The 16,913-nt window shown below is 39.0% G+C and overlaps 1 protein-coding gene across 3 annotated transcripts in view; it reads left to right on the top strand.

Annotated features, from left to right (window-relative positions):
* Window positions 1-16,913, top strand: part of LOC102819854 (secretory carrier-associated membrane protein 1-like) — a 142,206-nt gene that overhangs the window by 105,009 nt on the left and 20,284 nt on the right. For all 3 annotated transcript variants that reach the window (XM_006875194.1, XM_006875195.1, XM_006875193.1), the window contains 2 exons: window positions 5,953-6,054; window positions 13,369-13,486. In XM_006875194.1, the coding sequence (XP_006875256.1) occupies window positions 5,953-6,054; window positions 13,369-13,486 (220 nt within the window). The remainder of the gene's footprint in view (window positions 1-5,952; window positions 6,055-13,368; window positions 13,487-16,913) is intronic.

The following is a 16,913-nucleotide window of genomic DNA, read 5'->3' as shown; positions in this document are numbered from 1 at the left end:
AATATTTCACATAATTCTCAGTTTTAGCTTCTAGTTTGATAAATCAAGAGCTGTCACCTACATAAATACAGTTATTTGGGATCTTCTGTCTTTTAGATTGTGAAAAGGTCCTAAGACCAAAAGTTTTGAGATCTCCTTTTTTCTTTGTCCCCTTCATGAAGATTTTAGAAACCACCACTTTGTTTTCTGAGGCTTTACCATCAGTGTCAGAATTTAGAATATGTCTTGAGGGAAAAGTCAGTTGCCTGTTAGTGCCAGTTCTGTGTTTCTTACTGCTCTTGGGGATTTTGTTACACATGTGTCTATTCCTGTAAGATTGCCAAAAGGATTTTTGGTGTCTTTAGAGTGCCCCCCTCCCCCCCAGGAGCCTGGATTTTTAACTGCTGTGCTGCGCTCAGTGAAAACAATGACTGTAGATTATCAACTGTCTTCTGTGTAGTTCTCTTCTTTAGAACCATAATCCCTGAGTGCTTCAGTAGATTTACACAGATTTCTTTTTCCTCCATATTTATCCTGATTTTCTAAATGTTCATGGTATGAATTTGGTCTGTGACAGCTATTTTGTTGTATTCAGAAACTTAAAAATGAAATTAATTGTTTAATGCATTGCTTTATGTTTCGCACATAATGGAAGCAGCCATTAATCTTTTTAACTTTCAAGTGAATTTTCATAGTACTTTAACCTAATTTAAAATGTGACATATTTGCGATATCTGTCAGAATATCTGAAACATGTTCCGTTTTGAGTCATTGTAATAAAATGTTTGTGAAATATGAACCCACTGGTCAGTTTAAGAAATGGAACATCATTAGTACTGTGGAAGTTCCAGTTTGATCCTCAAATTTGTTTCTCTGCTCCACAGCTAGCCATTGAATGAAGTTAGATATTTCCCCCTCATTCTATTATTATAATGCAGGCCTGGTATGGCACTGTGGGTTAATGTGCTGGACAGCAAAATTATTTTGAATCACAAGGTCTGTGGTTTAAGCTCACCATTTGTGCTTAGGAAACCCTATATAGGGTCGTAATGGTTCGAACTGACTCGATGGCACTTAACAACAACATTATTATAATTATAGTTGTATCATCTATGTATGCACATGTCCCCCAGTTTTTGTGTATGTTGGTCTGCTTCTATAGTTTCCCCATTGAATTATTTTGGCACCTTTGTTGAAAATCCATTTGGCCATGCACATAAAGAATTTAGTTTTTTATTAGTTTCCATTCCATTCAGCAGGGTGCCTATCTGTACACTAATTAACTCATTCTTGATTAATGTTCTCTGCACACCTGGGGTCACCATGAGTCAGAATTGACGCAACAGAATCTAACATAGCAAATCTTCATTTTCAAAGTTGTCTTAGCTTTTGAGAGTCCTTTGCATTTCACTTACAGTTTAGAACTAGCTTATCCACTGGTGGTGGTGATTGTGTGCTATCAAGTCGGCTCCAACTCGTAGCGTTTCTGAGGCTGTAAATCTGTTGGGAGCATCATGTCTCATCTTTCTCACAGGCAGCATGGCTGGTGGATTTGAGATGCTGACCTTGCGGTTAGCACGCCAACACAAAATCCATGGTGCCACCAGGCCTCCTAGTTCATTTAACCACTTATGTGACACTGTGGGACACAAGGTCAGTTTGAACTGCAAGGTTGGCGGTTCAATTCATCAGCCACTCCTTGGAAACCCTGTATGGGGTCACTTTAGTCAGAAGCAACTCAATGGCACTTAACAACAGCAACAACACTTAAAAAAGAAAATCTGCTGGAATTTTAATAGGAATTGGGTTAAATTTGTGGGTCTGTTTGGGGGAGAATTGATACTGTAATAATAAGTTTTGTAATCCATGAGTACGGAATGTCCATTTACTTAGATATTATTTAATTTCTCTAATTGGTGCTCTGTGAAATTGTTTAGTTAACAAATATTGTGTTAACTTTATTCCTAAGTATTTTATCATGCTCCTTTGAAACCCTATACAGGGTCGTTAACCCTGTTAAAATGGCACTTAACAGCAAACAGTACCAATGTCACGTGGTTAAATGTTCAACAAGTGTTAGTTATTATTATGATACGCACTGGACTGCTAACCTTAAGATTGGTATCTCAAACCCACCAGCTGCTCTTTGGAAACCCACTTTGTGGGGGGGGGGGGGAGGGGGTCACTGTAAGTTATTACCAATTTGACAGCACTTAACAAAAGCTCTAAAAAGATCTAGAGTTTGAACCAAGCTAGTGATCTGGGTTTTAAATGTTCATTATGCAGCATTTTTCATTATGCCTTTCTGCGTTTGTAAGAGCATAGATCAGAAGATAGAGTCCAGGTCTTCTATCTCAGTCCTGTGCTTTTTCATGTAGACTAGATGCACTGGACTGCTAATCAGTGGTTCAAACTCACCAGTTGCTCCAAAGGAGACTGATGAGGCTCTCTGCAGTAGCCAAATATTGTGAGCAGAATATTAACTTCTCTGAGCAAAACAGTTGATAACAGTACTTACTGTACTAGTGTAACAGAAGTACTTACAAGTATCATTTAGTGATTGTTTACGGTGTGACTGCTAAACGTGTTGTATGTATTATTTCATCCTTATAAAAGGAGGTGCCAGTATTATCTCTGCTTGCAAGTGGAAAATTTAGAAAATTGTAGACATAGAGGCTTAGTATTTTACCCACAACTATACAACTATAAATGGGAGAGACTAGGTTCAAACTCAACCCTGTCTCTTAAGATTTAGCCAATCTGGTGGCTTGCCAAAGTTAAAGCAGTTCAGTATTTTAATGATCATTTGTTGTTGTTAGTTGCCCTTGAATTGGTTCCAGCTCATAGCCAACAACCCTGTAGAGGGTTTCTGAGGCAGTGCAGGAACTGAAAGCCACATCTTTCTTCCACAGGATTGCTGGTGGGCTCGAGCCACGGACCTTGTCATACAGTATTTATATAGAGCCACTGTGTGTGCTCCCTTAGTTGTAATGGTTAAATGTAAGTTTTCTTTTAGCTCTTGTGAAATAATGAAACATCTTCTCCATTCCTCAACCAGTAGTTGTAATTAATTTTTTTTAGTATTAGTTGGGAATGTGAAATAAACTTTATTAGTGCATACAAATCTATTTTCTCAGACTTATATTATTGGGGGACATTAAATTAAAGCCACTGACATCTTTGAGATCCAGCTTTCTAATAGATGATTCCGAAAGAGCCAGGATGGCAAATGTTACTGTTGTTAAGTGCTGTTGCGTCAGTTCCGACTCATAGTGACCCTGTATAGGGTTACCAAGGAGCGACTGGAGAGCCAAATCGTGGGAAGTTTTTTCTCTGTCTCTCCATCCACCCATGTATATTCATTCATCCATTCAGATGAGAAAATTGTTTACCTAGGTGGATTTATTATGAATAAGTCCATCAGTACTTCATTGTAAACAGAGGCAGGTAACAATGTAAAGCCCCTTGTACTTATCTAATTGTATTTGTATTTCTACTTCTTTTTTGGCTGAAGATAGCTATATGCAAACTGGCTCCCTTGTATCTTCTTCTGAGGAGACCCCACCACCTTTGGGGCTAGATGCACAGGTCCTATGCTCAGGCCCTTTTGCTCCTGGACTTTTCCTGTTTCTGGCTCAGAGTCAGCTTTCCTTCTGAGGGTCTTCTGGCATTTTCAGAGCCCCTCAACTTTACCTGGCATTGTCCTCAAATGAATTCAGTCCTCAAGTGGCGAGTCTATTGTTAAAGTCTGTATTTTTCACTGTTTGGTGTATGGGAAATTATTTATGTTAATATGCTTTTTAAAAAAATTGTTATATTTTAACCTTTTATTGAAGTATAATTAATATAAAAATTGATAAATCATAATTGCCCAGATTAATGAATTAACATAAAGTTAATGAACTTCTATTATTGTCATTCAAAAAGAAAACCTTTGACTTCTTCCCTCCACTCCAAAGATTATTCTTACCCCAATTTCTAGTATCTTTAATGGAATTAATGGATTAAATAGAATTCTACTGTATTATTATTATTTTAAATAGTTGTTTGGGGATATAATTTATACAACAAAAATTTTAGAATTTTAAGTTATATAATTAGATGATTTCAGTAAGTATCTTGTTACATTATTTTCACAATCTATTTCAAAACCTTTTCGTAACTCCCCAAAATTTTCTCATGTCTAGTTACAGTTAATCTTGTCTCCCCTCCCCAATTTGAGGCTATCACCCATCTACTTTCTGTTTCTTTAAGCTTATCCTCAGCCCATGTCTTCATTGCTGCCCTTCCCCCATTTCTGCTCACAAATTGACCAGTGTGGTCGCCAGCAAGCCTGTTTGTGTGTTCCTGTTGAGTTTCAGTCTTGGAGGCGGGTGGTTGTCCTTCTTGGAGTAGTGGGGCTGTTTGTTGTTTTGTTTTGTTTTTTCTATTTTATTATTTTGTTATCATGTTAATACGCTTTTTAACACCATGGATAGCTCAAGTTTTTGCATATAAATCCTTGATAAATTTAGGCTTTTGGCAGGGAGTGCAGTCTCATTTTTGTAAAATTGTTTTCAACAGAAGCCATACTTGCATTTATACATCATTTTGTTATATAGAAGTATAATTTTAGTGACTGTTTTTATGGTTAAAAAAATAAGGCAAACTTGTAACTATTTGCATTTGGACGGATCAGATAGAAAAAGATTTGTGCTCCTTTGGAGACTGGCGTCCATATAGTGAAGTTAGTGCAAGCGTACAGAGTCTGTACCTCAGAGAGAACTTTGATGTGTTTTAAAATCATTATTCCTAATTGACATGCTAAATGTACAGTTAGTTGAACAAATTTTACTTTCTCTTTGTCCATACACAGAGAAATTGGCTAAGCAAATAAAGTTAAACAGGTTTCAGTGGAGTTTCCAAATTAACATGGTGGCAGAAAGTAGTACTGGGTGGGCTGGATGGCAGCAAGGCGTGGGTGAGGGATAGTAGGAAGGATTACCCATGGGTACAAGGGCACTCTTCCCTAGTTTGTGGAATACGCACGCACACGCACACACACACACAATCACTTTGCTGCTAAGTGCCATCGAGTTGGTTCCGACTCATAGTAATCCTGTATAGGGTTTCTGAAGAGCAGCTGGTAGGTTTGAACCTCCAACTATGTGGTTAGTAGTCCAATGCTTATCTTACGGTGCCACACCAGGAATATATACTGGATAATGCACTGCATCACAAGGTTGGTTTGAACGCAAGATCAGTGGCTCAAACTCACCTGTTGCTCCTTGGAAACCTATACAGGGTCTCTGTGAGTAGAAACTGTCTTGATGTCACTTAACAACAACAGCAACAACATTGTAGTTTAAAGGAACTCTGGTAGAGTAGTGGCTTTCGAGCTGGGCTCCTAACTGCAAGGTCAGAAGTTTGAATCTACCAGCCACTCTGAGGGAGAATGGTGAGGCTTTCTGCAGCTCCTGTGAGACTCGCTGTGAGTCAGCAGAGACTGGGAAGGCATGCAGCCACCACCACCACCATTCAAGTTTATGTTGATTAAACCTCAGTAAAGCTGTTTAATGGGGGCCTGGTGTGGTGTTTTAGGATAAGCACTGAACTGCTAACCACAGGATTGGTGGTTCAGGTCCATCAGTCACTTCTTGGAAACCTTATGCAGGGTTGTTATGAGGCAGAGCTGACTTGGTGGCACTTAACAACTACAATAGAGCTGTTGAATAAAATTTCAAAGAAAAAAGGAAAAAATATTTTTGACAAGATGATTTGTAATCCAGGTGGAAATTGAAAGGACTGGGTTAGAATAATGATAACATCCTTATCGAATATTTAAAGGTTTCACATATCTTGTGGTGTTAAACTTCAATTATGCTGTTGTTATTTATTTTTTATGATTGATTATCAATCTGCATTGAATGTAAAAGTATTGAGAAAAATGACTTTTTTCTCTTCTCTCTCTCTCCACACCCTCTTTTTAAAAAGGAGTGACAGCTCATTCCGATTCTTTGTGTTCTTCTTCGTCTATATTTGTCAGTTTGCTGTACATGTACTCCAGGCGGCAGGATTTCAAAACTGGGGCAATTGGTAAGTTATCTGCTTTAATTACTCCAGTTTCACGCTGTTAATCTCATGTCTTTATATAATTCATGGCTTTTAAAAAATAGTTAACAGGAATGCGATTTTAAATTTTGGATAAGTCAATCCAAAGATTAAGATGTCTTTGTGTGAGTTCTCAAGAAAAGCAAAACTAATGAAGCTTATATATGAGGGGACATCAAAATATACATGGAGAAATTCCACTGTATTTTAATTCCATTTTTCTATGAACTTTTGGAAGCCTGTTCATATGAGTGTTTATATATAATCTCAAGGAAATGATTCTCGTGACTGTAGAGGCTGCCAAGCTACAAGCGTATGAGTCAGATGTCAGGCTGGAGGCTTCTCCCATAGTCACAGGGACTGAGTGAATCCAAGGTCGACAGGCAGTATGTCAGGCCACTGACTGGAGTCCAAAGAACCCGAGGTCAGATGATGACCAGATCCATCAAAAAGCAGAACTTTGCCCCAGGGTCCATACATATATTGGAAGCAGGCCAGACCTCCAAAGAAACTCCCTTTCAATTGACTGACTGCTCATCGCAGGTCTCATCTTAGAAATGATTACATTATACCAGATCTCATCATGGGGATGACTACATCACATCCGCTAGATCACTGAGAATTGTGGCCCAGCCAAGGTGACACAACCTTAACCATCACAGTAGAGTGGTGTTGTTAGGTGTTATCCAGTTGGTTCCCACTTGCAGTGACCCTATGTACAATAGAAGGAAACACTAGCTGGTACTCTGCCATCCTCACAGCTGTTAGGTTTGAACCCATTTTTGGAGTCACTGTATCAGTCTATCTCATTGAGGGGAGTTTTCATTGACCCTCAATTTAACAAGCGTAATGTCCTTTTCCAGGGACTGTTCCCTTTGATAGCATGTCCAAAGTACTAGAGACAGTCTGACCAGTCTCGCTTCTAAGCATCATCCTGGCTTTACTTCTTCCAAGCAAGATTTGGTGGTGTTTTTTTGTTTTGTTTTGTTTTAACCTGTGGACTTCTGGTGTGACACTGTAGGAGTAGCACTGGACTGTGAAGCACAAGGTCAGCAATTCAAACCCACCAACTGCTCCTTGGAAACCCAAACAGGGTCCCTGTGAGTCTGAACTGACTTGAAGGCACTTGATAACATGTTAATTTCAGCATTCTTCACCTAGGCATCATTCAAAGACATCAATTCTTTTCCATTCTTCCTTATTCATTGTCCAGCTTTCACATGCATATGAGGTGTCAGGCACACCTTATTGTTTGAGTCCATTTCAATCCATAGCAACCCTGGCCTTGCAGTTCAAACTGACTTTGTAGTCCAGCTCATTAACCCACAGTGCCACTCCAGGACTCCAGGCACACCTTAGTCCTCAAAATAACCTCTTTGCTCTTTCACAGTTCAAACAGGTCTTCTGTAGCAGATTTGCCTGTTGAAATGCATCATTTGATTTCTTGAATACTGCTTCCGTAGTAATTGATTATGGATTGATGTAAAATGAAATCCTTTACCACTTCAATATTTTCTGCATTTGTCATGATGCCTTTTACTGGTCCAGTTACGAAGATATTTGTTTCTTTGAGGTACAATCCATACTGGAGGTTGTAGTCTTTGATCTTCATCAGTAGGTGTTTCAGGCCCTCTGCACTTTCAGTAAGCAAGGTTGTGTCATCTGAATACCATAGGTTGTTAATGGGCCTTCCTCCAATCCTGATTCCTCATTCTTCTCTATATAGTCCAGGTTTTCTGATTGTTGGCTCAGCCTACAAATGGACTAAGTATGGTGAAAGGATACAGCTCTCATGCATACCTTTCCTGGTTTTAAATGATTCAGTATCCTTTTGTTCAGTAAAGTATAGATAAATAATCACAGAAATGGTGTGTATCACTGGTATACTTGGCACCAGGGGAAGAAAGCTGAGGAGACTAATGAGCAGCCAGAGGGAGCAGCACGAATGATTGTAGAAGGGCATGAAAAGAATTTCACATATTCTAAAGGAAAGGGATTCCTATTATGTATCAAGCACTGTGTTAGGTGCACAGGCGTATATTTATGCACACACTGTTTCATGTGTACACACGTCAGTGCAGGCATGCCTTTCCAGGGGGAAATCATTATATCCATATATGTACCTCTTTCAGTAGTAGAATCATTCCCTGGGACATGATGCTCACTTAGTGTGAGGCACCATTAGAAACAGACTGATTAGACCCAGACCGAGAGAGAATAGCAGATTTATATGTCTTTTCTCACCTTCACTGTGAAGTGAACATACTTTGAGTGATGTATGATGGGCAGAATTGTACATCCCTAGAATTATCCCTCCCTTTCTTTTTTAACCAAGTTGCATGTAATTGTTGAATGCTAAAGTATGATGCACCTTGGCAGTACTTGACAAACTAACATCAGCATGTAACTGGGGAGTATTGCTTAAATTTAGTGTGCTACTACAGATCACCACTCCTCGTTTGTCAGTTTGTTGGACTGTGGTAGCTTATGTGCTGCTGTGATTCTGGAAGCTATGCGTCCAGTATTGTAAATACCAGCAGGGTCATTCATGGTGGACAGGTTTCAGCAGAGCTTCCAGACTAAGACAGACCAGGAAGAAGGAGAGGTAGATCACTTCCTAACAGGTTAGTCACTGAAAACCGTATGAATATCAGCAGAACCTAGTTTCATCTAGTGCCAGAAGATGAGCGCCTCAGCTTGGAAGGAACTCAGAATATGAATGGAGTAGAGCTGTCTTCTCAAAGTGAGTTGACCTTAATTATGTGGGTGTAGCAAAGGTTTTGAGATGTTCATTTCTGACGGGGCACAACTCCAAATGAGAAGGAATATCTGCAAACATCCATTAATAATTGGAATGTAAAATGTATAAAGTATGAATCTGGGAAAATTGGAAGTTGTGAAAAGTGAGATGGGATGCACAAAGATATCGTAGGGATTAGTGAGCTGAAATGGATTGGTATTGGCCATTTTGAATTGGATAATCATCTGGTTTACTGTGCTGGTAATGACAAATTGAGAGGAATAACATCACATTCATTGTCAAAAAGAGTATTTCAAGATCTGTCTTGAACTACAATGCTGTCTGTGATAGATAGAGTCACATCGTAAGCCTATAAGGAAGACCAGTTAAGACCACTATTGTTCAAATTTACGCACCAATCCTGTAATCCAATGATGAAGAAATTGAATTCTACCAGCTTCAACTGAAAGTGAACAAACATGCAATTAATTACTGGTGACTGGAATATGAAAGTTGAAAGCAAAGAGGAAGGATAGCTACTTGGAAATTATGGCCTTGGTGATAGAAATGATGCAGAGATCACATGAGTAAGACCAATGACTTATTCATTGCAAATACCTTTTTTGAACAACAGATGGAACACACAGAAATGAACTCAATTACTTCTATAGAAAGTGTTGTTCTTTTACTTTAATGTGGTGCTGTTGGATCAGCCCTAGAATGAGATCCACAAGGTTGGTCATTCAAACCCACCAGCTGCTCCTTGGAAATCTTATACAGGGTTGCTGTGAGTTAGAACCAACTTGACGGCACTTAAAAAAACAAAAAACAGCAATAAATTCTGTATGCTGAGCAAGCAATCCCATAGATTGGATTATATGAAGAAGAATATGGAATCAGGATTGGAGAAAGACTCATTAACAATGTGTATGATATGCAGATGACACAATCTTGCTTGCTGGAAGTGAAGAGGATTTAAGGCACTATGAATTACATCTTGATGTAAAGAAAACTGAACCAATAAATAACATCATGATTAATGGATGAATCATTAAAGTTTCAAAGATTTCATTTTACTTGGATCCACAGTCAACACTCATGGAAGCAGCAGTCAAGAAACCAAAGGATGTATTGCATTTGGCACATCTGCTGCAAAAGACCTCTTCAAAGTGTTAAATAGCAAAGCTGTCTCTTTGAGGACTAAAGTGCACCTGGTACAAGCCATGGTATATTCAGTCACCTCACATACATCACATACATGGACAATGAATAAGGAAGACTAGAAGAATTCATGCATTTGGATTATGGTGTTGGCGAAGGATACTGGATCGTGAAAAGAACAAACAAATATGTACTGAAAGAAGTACAGTCTAAATGCTCCTTAGAAGTGAAGATGATGAGACTTTGACCTTCGTTGTATGGACATGTTATCAGGAGAGATAGCCCCTGGAAAAGGACATACTGCTTGGTAGAGGGTCAGCAAAACAGTGCAAGTCCCCAGTGAGATGAATCAGCACAGTGGTTGCAACAGTGGGCTCAAACACAGTGGGCCTATGAGGATGACGCAAGACTGGACTGTTTCATTCTGTTGTGCATAGGATCACTGTGAGCCAGAACTGACTGGATGTCACCTAGAAACGACAGAGCAACTACAGAGTCAAAGTAATGACTGGCTAGCCGATGCTGTTTGGTAGCTGTGCATAGCTCTTGTGGACAAAGAGAATCAGTTCTTGGATAAAGTTTCGATTATTACTTTAAATTGTACTTTGTCTTTGGCATTTGAGGAAAAGGAAATGATTTAAACATTTTATTAAAGAATATTTAATACAAGATTTTATTTTTATGAGATTAAAGTACTTTTACTTTCTAGCACAAACTTAGAAAAAGATTGCTGAATTTGAGCATATACTGACAAAATAGCATTGGCAGAGTCTGCTAGTGATGGTGCATGTAGGATGATCTGTTTTAAGGTAGATCTCATACAATGGGTAGGTTTTTAAAAAATGAAACTTTTAATTTTGAGATAATTATTGATTCATAGGCCATTGTAAGAAACAATACAAAAGAATCCTATGTATCTTTACCTATGTATCTGTCCCTTCTAATAATGACATCTGTGATGTAGAACCAGGATCTGGGCATTGATACAGTCATGATGCAGAACATTAACCACCATTAACCACCAGGATGCCACTTTCTTCTTGTTCCCTTTCCCTCTCTATCCCCTAGCAACCACTGATCTGTTCCTCATTTCTATTGTTTTGTGTTTGCAATATGAAATTATAAAATAAACATTGGGGATTGACATTTGTTACTTAACTTAATTCTCTGACTTTCATCTAGATTGTCCATGTTTTATTTCTTTGTATTGCTATGTAGTATTCCATGGTGTAGATGTACCACAATTTGTTTAATTCACATGTTAAAGGATATCTGGACTGGGTTGTTTCTAGTTTAGAACTATTCTGAATCAAATTGCTAAAAACATTCAAGAATAGGTTTTTCTGTCCATAAGAGTTTTCATTTCTCTGGGATAAATGTCCAAGAGTGTAATTGTTGGGTCATATGGAAGTTGTGTGTTTAGTTTTCTTAAGAGATGGACACACTTTCCCAGAGTGGCTCTGCTACTTTACATTACCTCCAACTATGTATGAAGTAGTTCCACTTTTCCATTTCCTCAACAAAGATTTGGTGTTACTACTATTTTTACATTTTAACCATTCTGATATATATGTATTGATATCTAAATGTGATTTAATTTTCATTTCTACAGAGAGTAATGTCATTAGTCCTGGTGTGGCACTGTATGACAAGCACTGAACTGCTACCCATGGTATCAGCAGTTCAAACCTACCAGCTGCTCTGTGGGAGAATGATGAGGTCTCAGAAACCCCATACAAGGTCATTATGTGTGGGAATCCACTCATTGGCAGTGAGTTTGAGTTTTGGAGTAGGGTAAGCAGTGTACTGCTGACTGAAAGGTCAGTGGTTCAAAACCAGCAGCTGCTCCTAAGAAACCCTATACAGGGTCGCTATGAGTAGGAGATTACTCAATAGCACTTGCCAACATCAGTAATGACTAATGATGTTGAAGAACTGTTCATGTGCTTACTTGCCATCTTTATATCCTCTTAGTTTGAATTTGAATTCAAGCTGTGTGGTTGATTATGTGATACAGGGCCTCCTTTGCAAAATAGAAATTAAAAATTTGTATCTTAAGGCAATTGTTGTGTAAATACAGTAGTTAATATTTGTATGTGTGGACACATTAACTCATTGAACAGGAAGACTGAAGAATTGATGCCTTTGAATTATGGTGTTGGCTAGTAATCTTAAATATGCCATGGACTGTCAGAGGAATGAACAAGTCTCTGTTGCAAGTACAACCAGAATACTCCGTAGATGGGAGAATGGTCAGACTTTGTCTCACATACCCTGGACATATTTTCAGGAGGGACCATTTTCTGGAGAAAGGACATCGTGCTTGGTAAAGTGGAGGGTCAGCAAAAGAGGAAACCCCTCGATTGTAACCATGGCATTGAAACTGTATACGATAGGATGAATGTAAAGCTACTGTTCTCCTGGGTAAACTATCAGACAATTCACAATAAAACTTCTTTTTAAAAAAGTGAAGGAAGCATAAAAGAGTCAGAGAGAGATAAATTTATAGAAGATGTTGAAGATAGAGGAAGGAGGCCGTGAACTAAGGAATGTGAACAACCCTCTTTCACCCTCACTTCCCATGACCTAGGCAGAAGGGGCTCGCTTCTCTCCACTATCATTGCATCTCACCTAGATACCCGCAGTGGCCTGTTCACTGGCCTCCCAAATAGAATTGTCCCCACCCAAGATCATTTTCCACACAGCAGCCAGAGTGAGCCTTTTCAAAATAAGGATGTAAAAAGAATAGTGAGAATGGTTATATAACTTGGAGAATTTAATCAGTATTACTGGATTGTACATGTAGAAATGCTTGAGAGGCATGTGTTGTTATGTAGATTTTCACTACAATTAAAAAAAAAGTATTATTTAAAAAAAATTATAAGCCCCTCAATGAAGTGGATTGACAGTAGTGGCTGCAACAGTGGGCTCAGACAGGCAAGATGGAGAGAATGAATGAATGAGTGAATGTGGTGGTGGTGATATCCTGCACAGGGTTTCTGAGATTGTAAATCTATACGGGAGCAGAAAGCCTCATCTTTCTCCGGCGGAGCAGCTGGTAGTTTCGAACTGTTGATCTTGCGGTTAGCAGCTTGATTCGTAACCACTGCGCTACCAGAGTTCCTTTGTTAAACATAGGTTTGCCATGAATCAGAACTGACTTGATGGCACTTAGCAATAATTTACAATAGGACTCCAACAGGTTTGCAGAAAGTAGAATTTTTAAATTACGGAATTTTTTCCATGAACTTTTTGCAGTCCTCTTGTTGGGGCGTGTATGTGTGTGTGCATGTACAGAACTTGAATGGTGTCTGGTGCTGAATATGCTAGATAGTATGTTATTTTTCGGAAGTATACACTAACTGATTTGTTAAGTTTCGCTGTTGATTCATTTGTAGTGGCTGGATTTCATCCCTCACTGGCCTCAACCACAGCATCCCCGTTGGGATCATGATGATAATCATAGCAGCACTTTTCACAGCCTCCGCAGTCATCTCGCTGGTCATGTTTAAAAAGGTAAGTGGGATTCTGCGTCTCTACCTGTTTGTAGTGAATCTCATGTTCACGTCTCATTTTCCCCATTTTGCTTGTGATTCACTTCAACCTCAAGCCATTATATGGGTTTGTTATTGTTTTCTAAGTGCAAGTTTGCTTTTTTGGATTCCTTTCTACAATTAGAAATCCAATTTTGGTAATTGCATCACTTTATTAACTTTCTGTGAATGGGGAGTGTTTTTAAGTCCCATTAGGAGCTAAAGGCTTCTTTAAGAATTAAAGTATTAACCTCAGTTTTTACATTTGGATGGGCCATATTAGCCTGTTAATGATAGAAGTAAAGCTATTGTGTAGCTGTGTGCATATTATTTTTATTCAGAATTTAAAGGTACTAAATCATGAATTGTGAGTATAAAATGATCTGGGGACAAGTTCAGACTGGATTATGATGTGAATTTTGTTTTTAGTAACTGCACAGTTTTCTTTGCTATGCTTCTTTCTGTAAAGGTGCCATGGTTGCTTTTAGACCCTTTAAAAAATGTGTCATTGCATAGTGTGGGAGATAATCAACATTTTTATTTTATAAGTTTTGCTTTGTCTTGGATATACATTCTTGCTATTCTACTTATGTTCAAAGTGATAAAGAAACTCGAGGAATAACACCTGTATTTCAAAATGGTGAGGGCTTTGGTCGGTCTCTATTTTTGAAGAATCGTTGTAAATATATATGTAACAGAGCATCTGTCATTTCAGCGTTCTTTACATGCACACTGCAGTGACATTATTAAAGACATTTCTCACATTGTGCAGTTGTCATTATTAACCTGTTTCCAAATAGTTTCATCCCCCTTAACAGAACTTGGTGTCCCTTGAACAATGAGACCCCACTTTTCCTTTCCTTTCCTTTCCTTTCCCTGGTTACCACTAATAAAATTTGGTCTCTATACACTTTTCTGAGTCCAGGTGTGGTGCTGTAGGATTAACATTGGACTGCAAAGTCGGTTTGGACTGCAAGGTCAGCAGTTCAAACCTTACCAGCCACTCCTCAGAAACCCTATACAGGATTGCTATGAGTCGAAAGACGGCACTTAACAACATACACTTTTCTATTCAGGATAGGTCATGTAAATAGAGTCATACAGTATTTGTCCTTTTGTGACTGACTTTTTTTCTCAGCATAATGTTTTTTAAGAGTCATCCATATTATAACACTTATTGTGATTTCATATCTGTTTATGATGTGATATTTTGATGTGTGTATATACCACATTTTACTTATTTGTCTCTTGTTGGACCTTTAGGTTGTTTGTACCTTTTAGCTATTGTCAGTAGTGCTGCAGTGAGCATTTGTGTACAAGTATCTTTTGTATTCCTGCTTTTCATTTCATACAAAAGTATCTTTTGTATACCTGAGAATTGCTGGATCATGTGGTAGTTCATGTTTAACTTTCTGAGGAACCATAAGATTGAGTATGTATTATGTCAGGCACTGTGCTGTGAATGAGTCCACGAAGCTCATCATTCGTGTGCTAGAGAAACAAATGAATAGACACCACAATCTAATGGATTAATGTCCAAGAATAGGGAGCACACAGGAGGCATACCTGACTTAGTTGTGAAAGTCTTTTTAATTAATGAAACTTGATTATTTAAATAATGCCTTTGTTGGGTTGTAATGATGAGTAGGACTCCTGGCGTGGCACTGTGGGTTAATGCACTGGACTTTGAACCACAAGGTCAGTGGTTCAAACTCACCAGTTGCTCCTCAGAAACCCTATACAGGGTTGCTATGAGTCAGAACAACAACAACAGTTATGAGTAAGAGTTGACTTAGTAAAAGGATAAATGGGAGAGGAGAGGATAAGTAGGTACCAAGTAGAAGGCACACATGGTTATCTCTGGATGCATGAAATGGCATGGCAAATTCAGTGAATGAAAAACAGTTCAGAATGGACAGGAAGGAAACTTGGTTCATGAATTGGGGCAGGGTGGAATGTGTGGTCGTGGTGGTGGTAGAAAGTAGGAGAAGATGAGTCTGGACAGGTAAGTGGTAGCCATAGCCTGTGGACTCTAATTTAGGAAGTCTTGTTAAGAAGTTTGGATATTTTCCTGAATGGTGGTGAACCACTGAAGATTTTTAAGGAAGAAAGTAACTGAACTTATTAGATTTGAGTTTAGAAAGATTACTCTGAAATATTTGGGACCTGTGGGACAGCAGGGGTGTGACATGTGGGTAAACTAAGTCTGGGACACTAATGGGGAATGGTTAGTGATGACGGTGGCCGGAACTTAGGAAATGTCCATGTGAAGTCCATGTAGCCGAGGGACGATGCGCAGGTAGTGATTGGACTGCATTTGTGTATTGGCAGTGAGGCCTTAGAGAAGTCAGCGATGACTCCCAGGTTTCTAGATGGTGGAAAAGAACAGGTTTGAGGTGAAGATGATTTCAGCTTTGAATGTGAGAAAGCTTAAAATGCTGGTGAGGCATTAAAGTATAAATAGTAGGCTTTGAGATATTTGTAGCCCTGGTGGTACAGTGGTTAAAGCTTTCAGCTGCTAACCAAATGGTCAGTGGTTCGAACCCACCAAACCCACTTGATAGGAGAAAGATGTAAGTAGTGTCGGCTTTAATCAGGTTTACAGCCTTGGAAAATCTAGAGGGGCAGTCCTGGTGTGGCGCAACATGATAAACACTGGACTGCTAACTGTAAGGTTGGTGGTTGAAAACCACCAGCCGTTGGTGTGAGTTGAAACTGACTCGATGGCACTTAGCACCAACAACATAGGATCGCTGTGAGTAGGAATCCAGTTGACAGCAGTGAGCTTGGTGTTTTGATTTTATGATACACATGATGGGAGCAAAAGGAAGAGCTTTAGGCTGGATATCGAGATTTGGGAGTTACTGAGTTCTTGATGTATGGGAACCCTAAAAAGTGTATCTAATGAGAGGAGTGCCTAGGAAAGAACATCACCAACATTTAAAAATCTGAGGCAAGATTGTGGAGAGACTCACAAGTAGCAGTGGGCGGTGTGAGCTGAGTGGCACAGAAACTCCATCGAGCTGCTGAAAGGTACAGGTTAGGGGAGGGTGTGGAGGAAGTGTTTCTTATGCAGCTGCTGCCTGCTGACAGCCAGGTGGAGTGCTCTGGATTCTTCAACCTGTACATGTGTTTCCCTGCCATTTTCCCAGCTACACCCATCTTCAGGGTTGGATTCATGAGAGGACAAGTTGTAGCGCTACACTTATTGTGTACCAGACATTCAAAATAAACATGGCCGCTTCCCAAATAAGACAGAAGGATTAATAGGAGGACTATGCAACTCCACAGCACATAACAACAACATGCAACATTGATACTGAAAGAAGAAGTCCAAGGTGCATTGAAGGAATTGGCAAAGAACAAGGCACCAGGAATTGATGGAATAAAAATTGAAATCTTTCAAGAAA

The sequence above is a fragment of the Chrysochloris asiatica genome, unplaced genomic scaffold (assembly GCF_000296735.1).
Source record: "Chrysochloris asiatica unplaced genomic scaffold, ChrAsi1.0 scaffold00313, whole genome shotgun sequence".
In the NCBI taxonomy this organism is placed as follows: domain Eukaryota; kingdom Metazoa; phylum Chordata; class Mammalia; order Afrosoricida; family Chrysochloridae; genus Chrysochloris; species Chrysochloris asiatica.
This window is presented reverse-complemented; position numbering and strand designations above follow the sequence as displayed.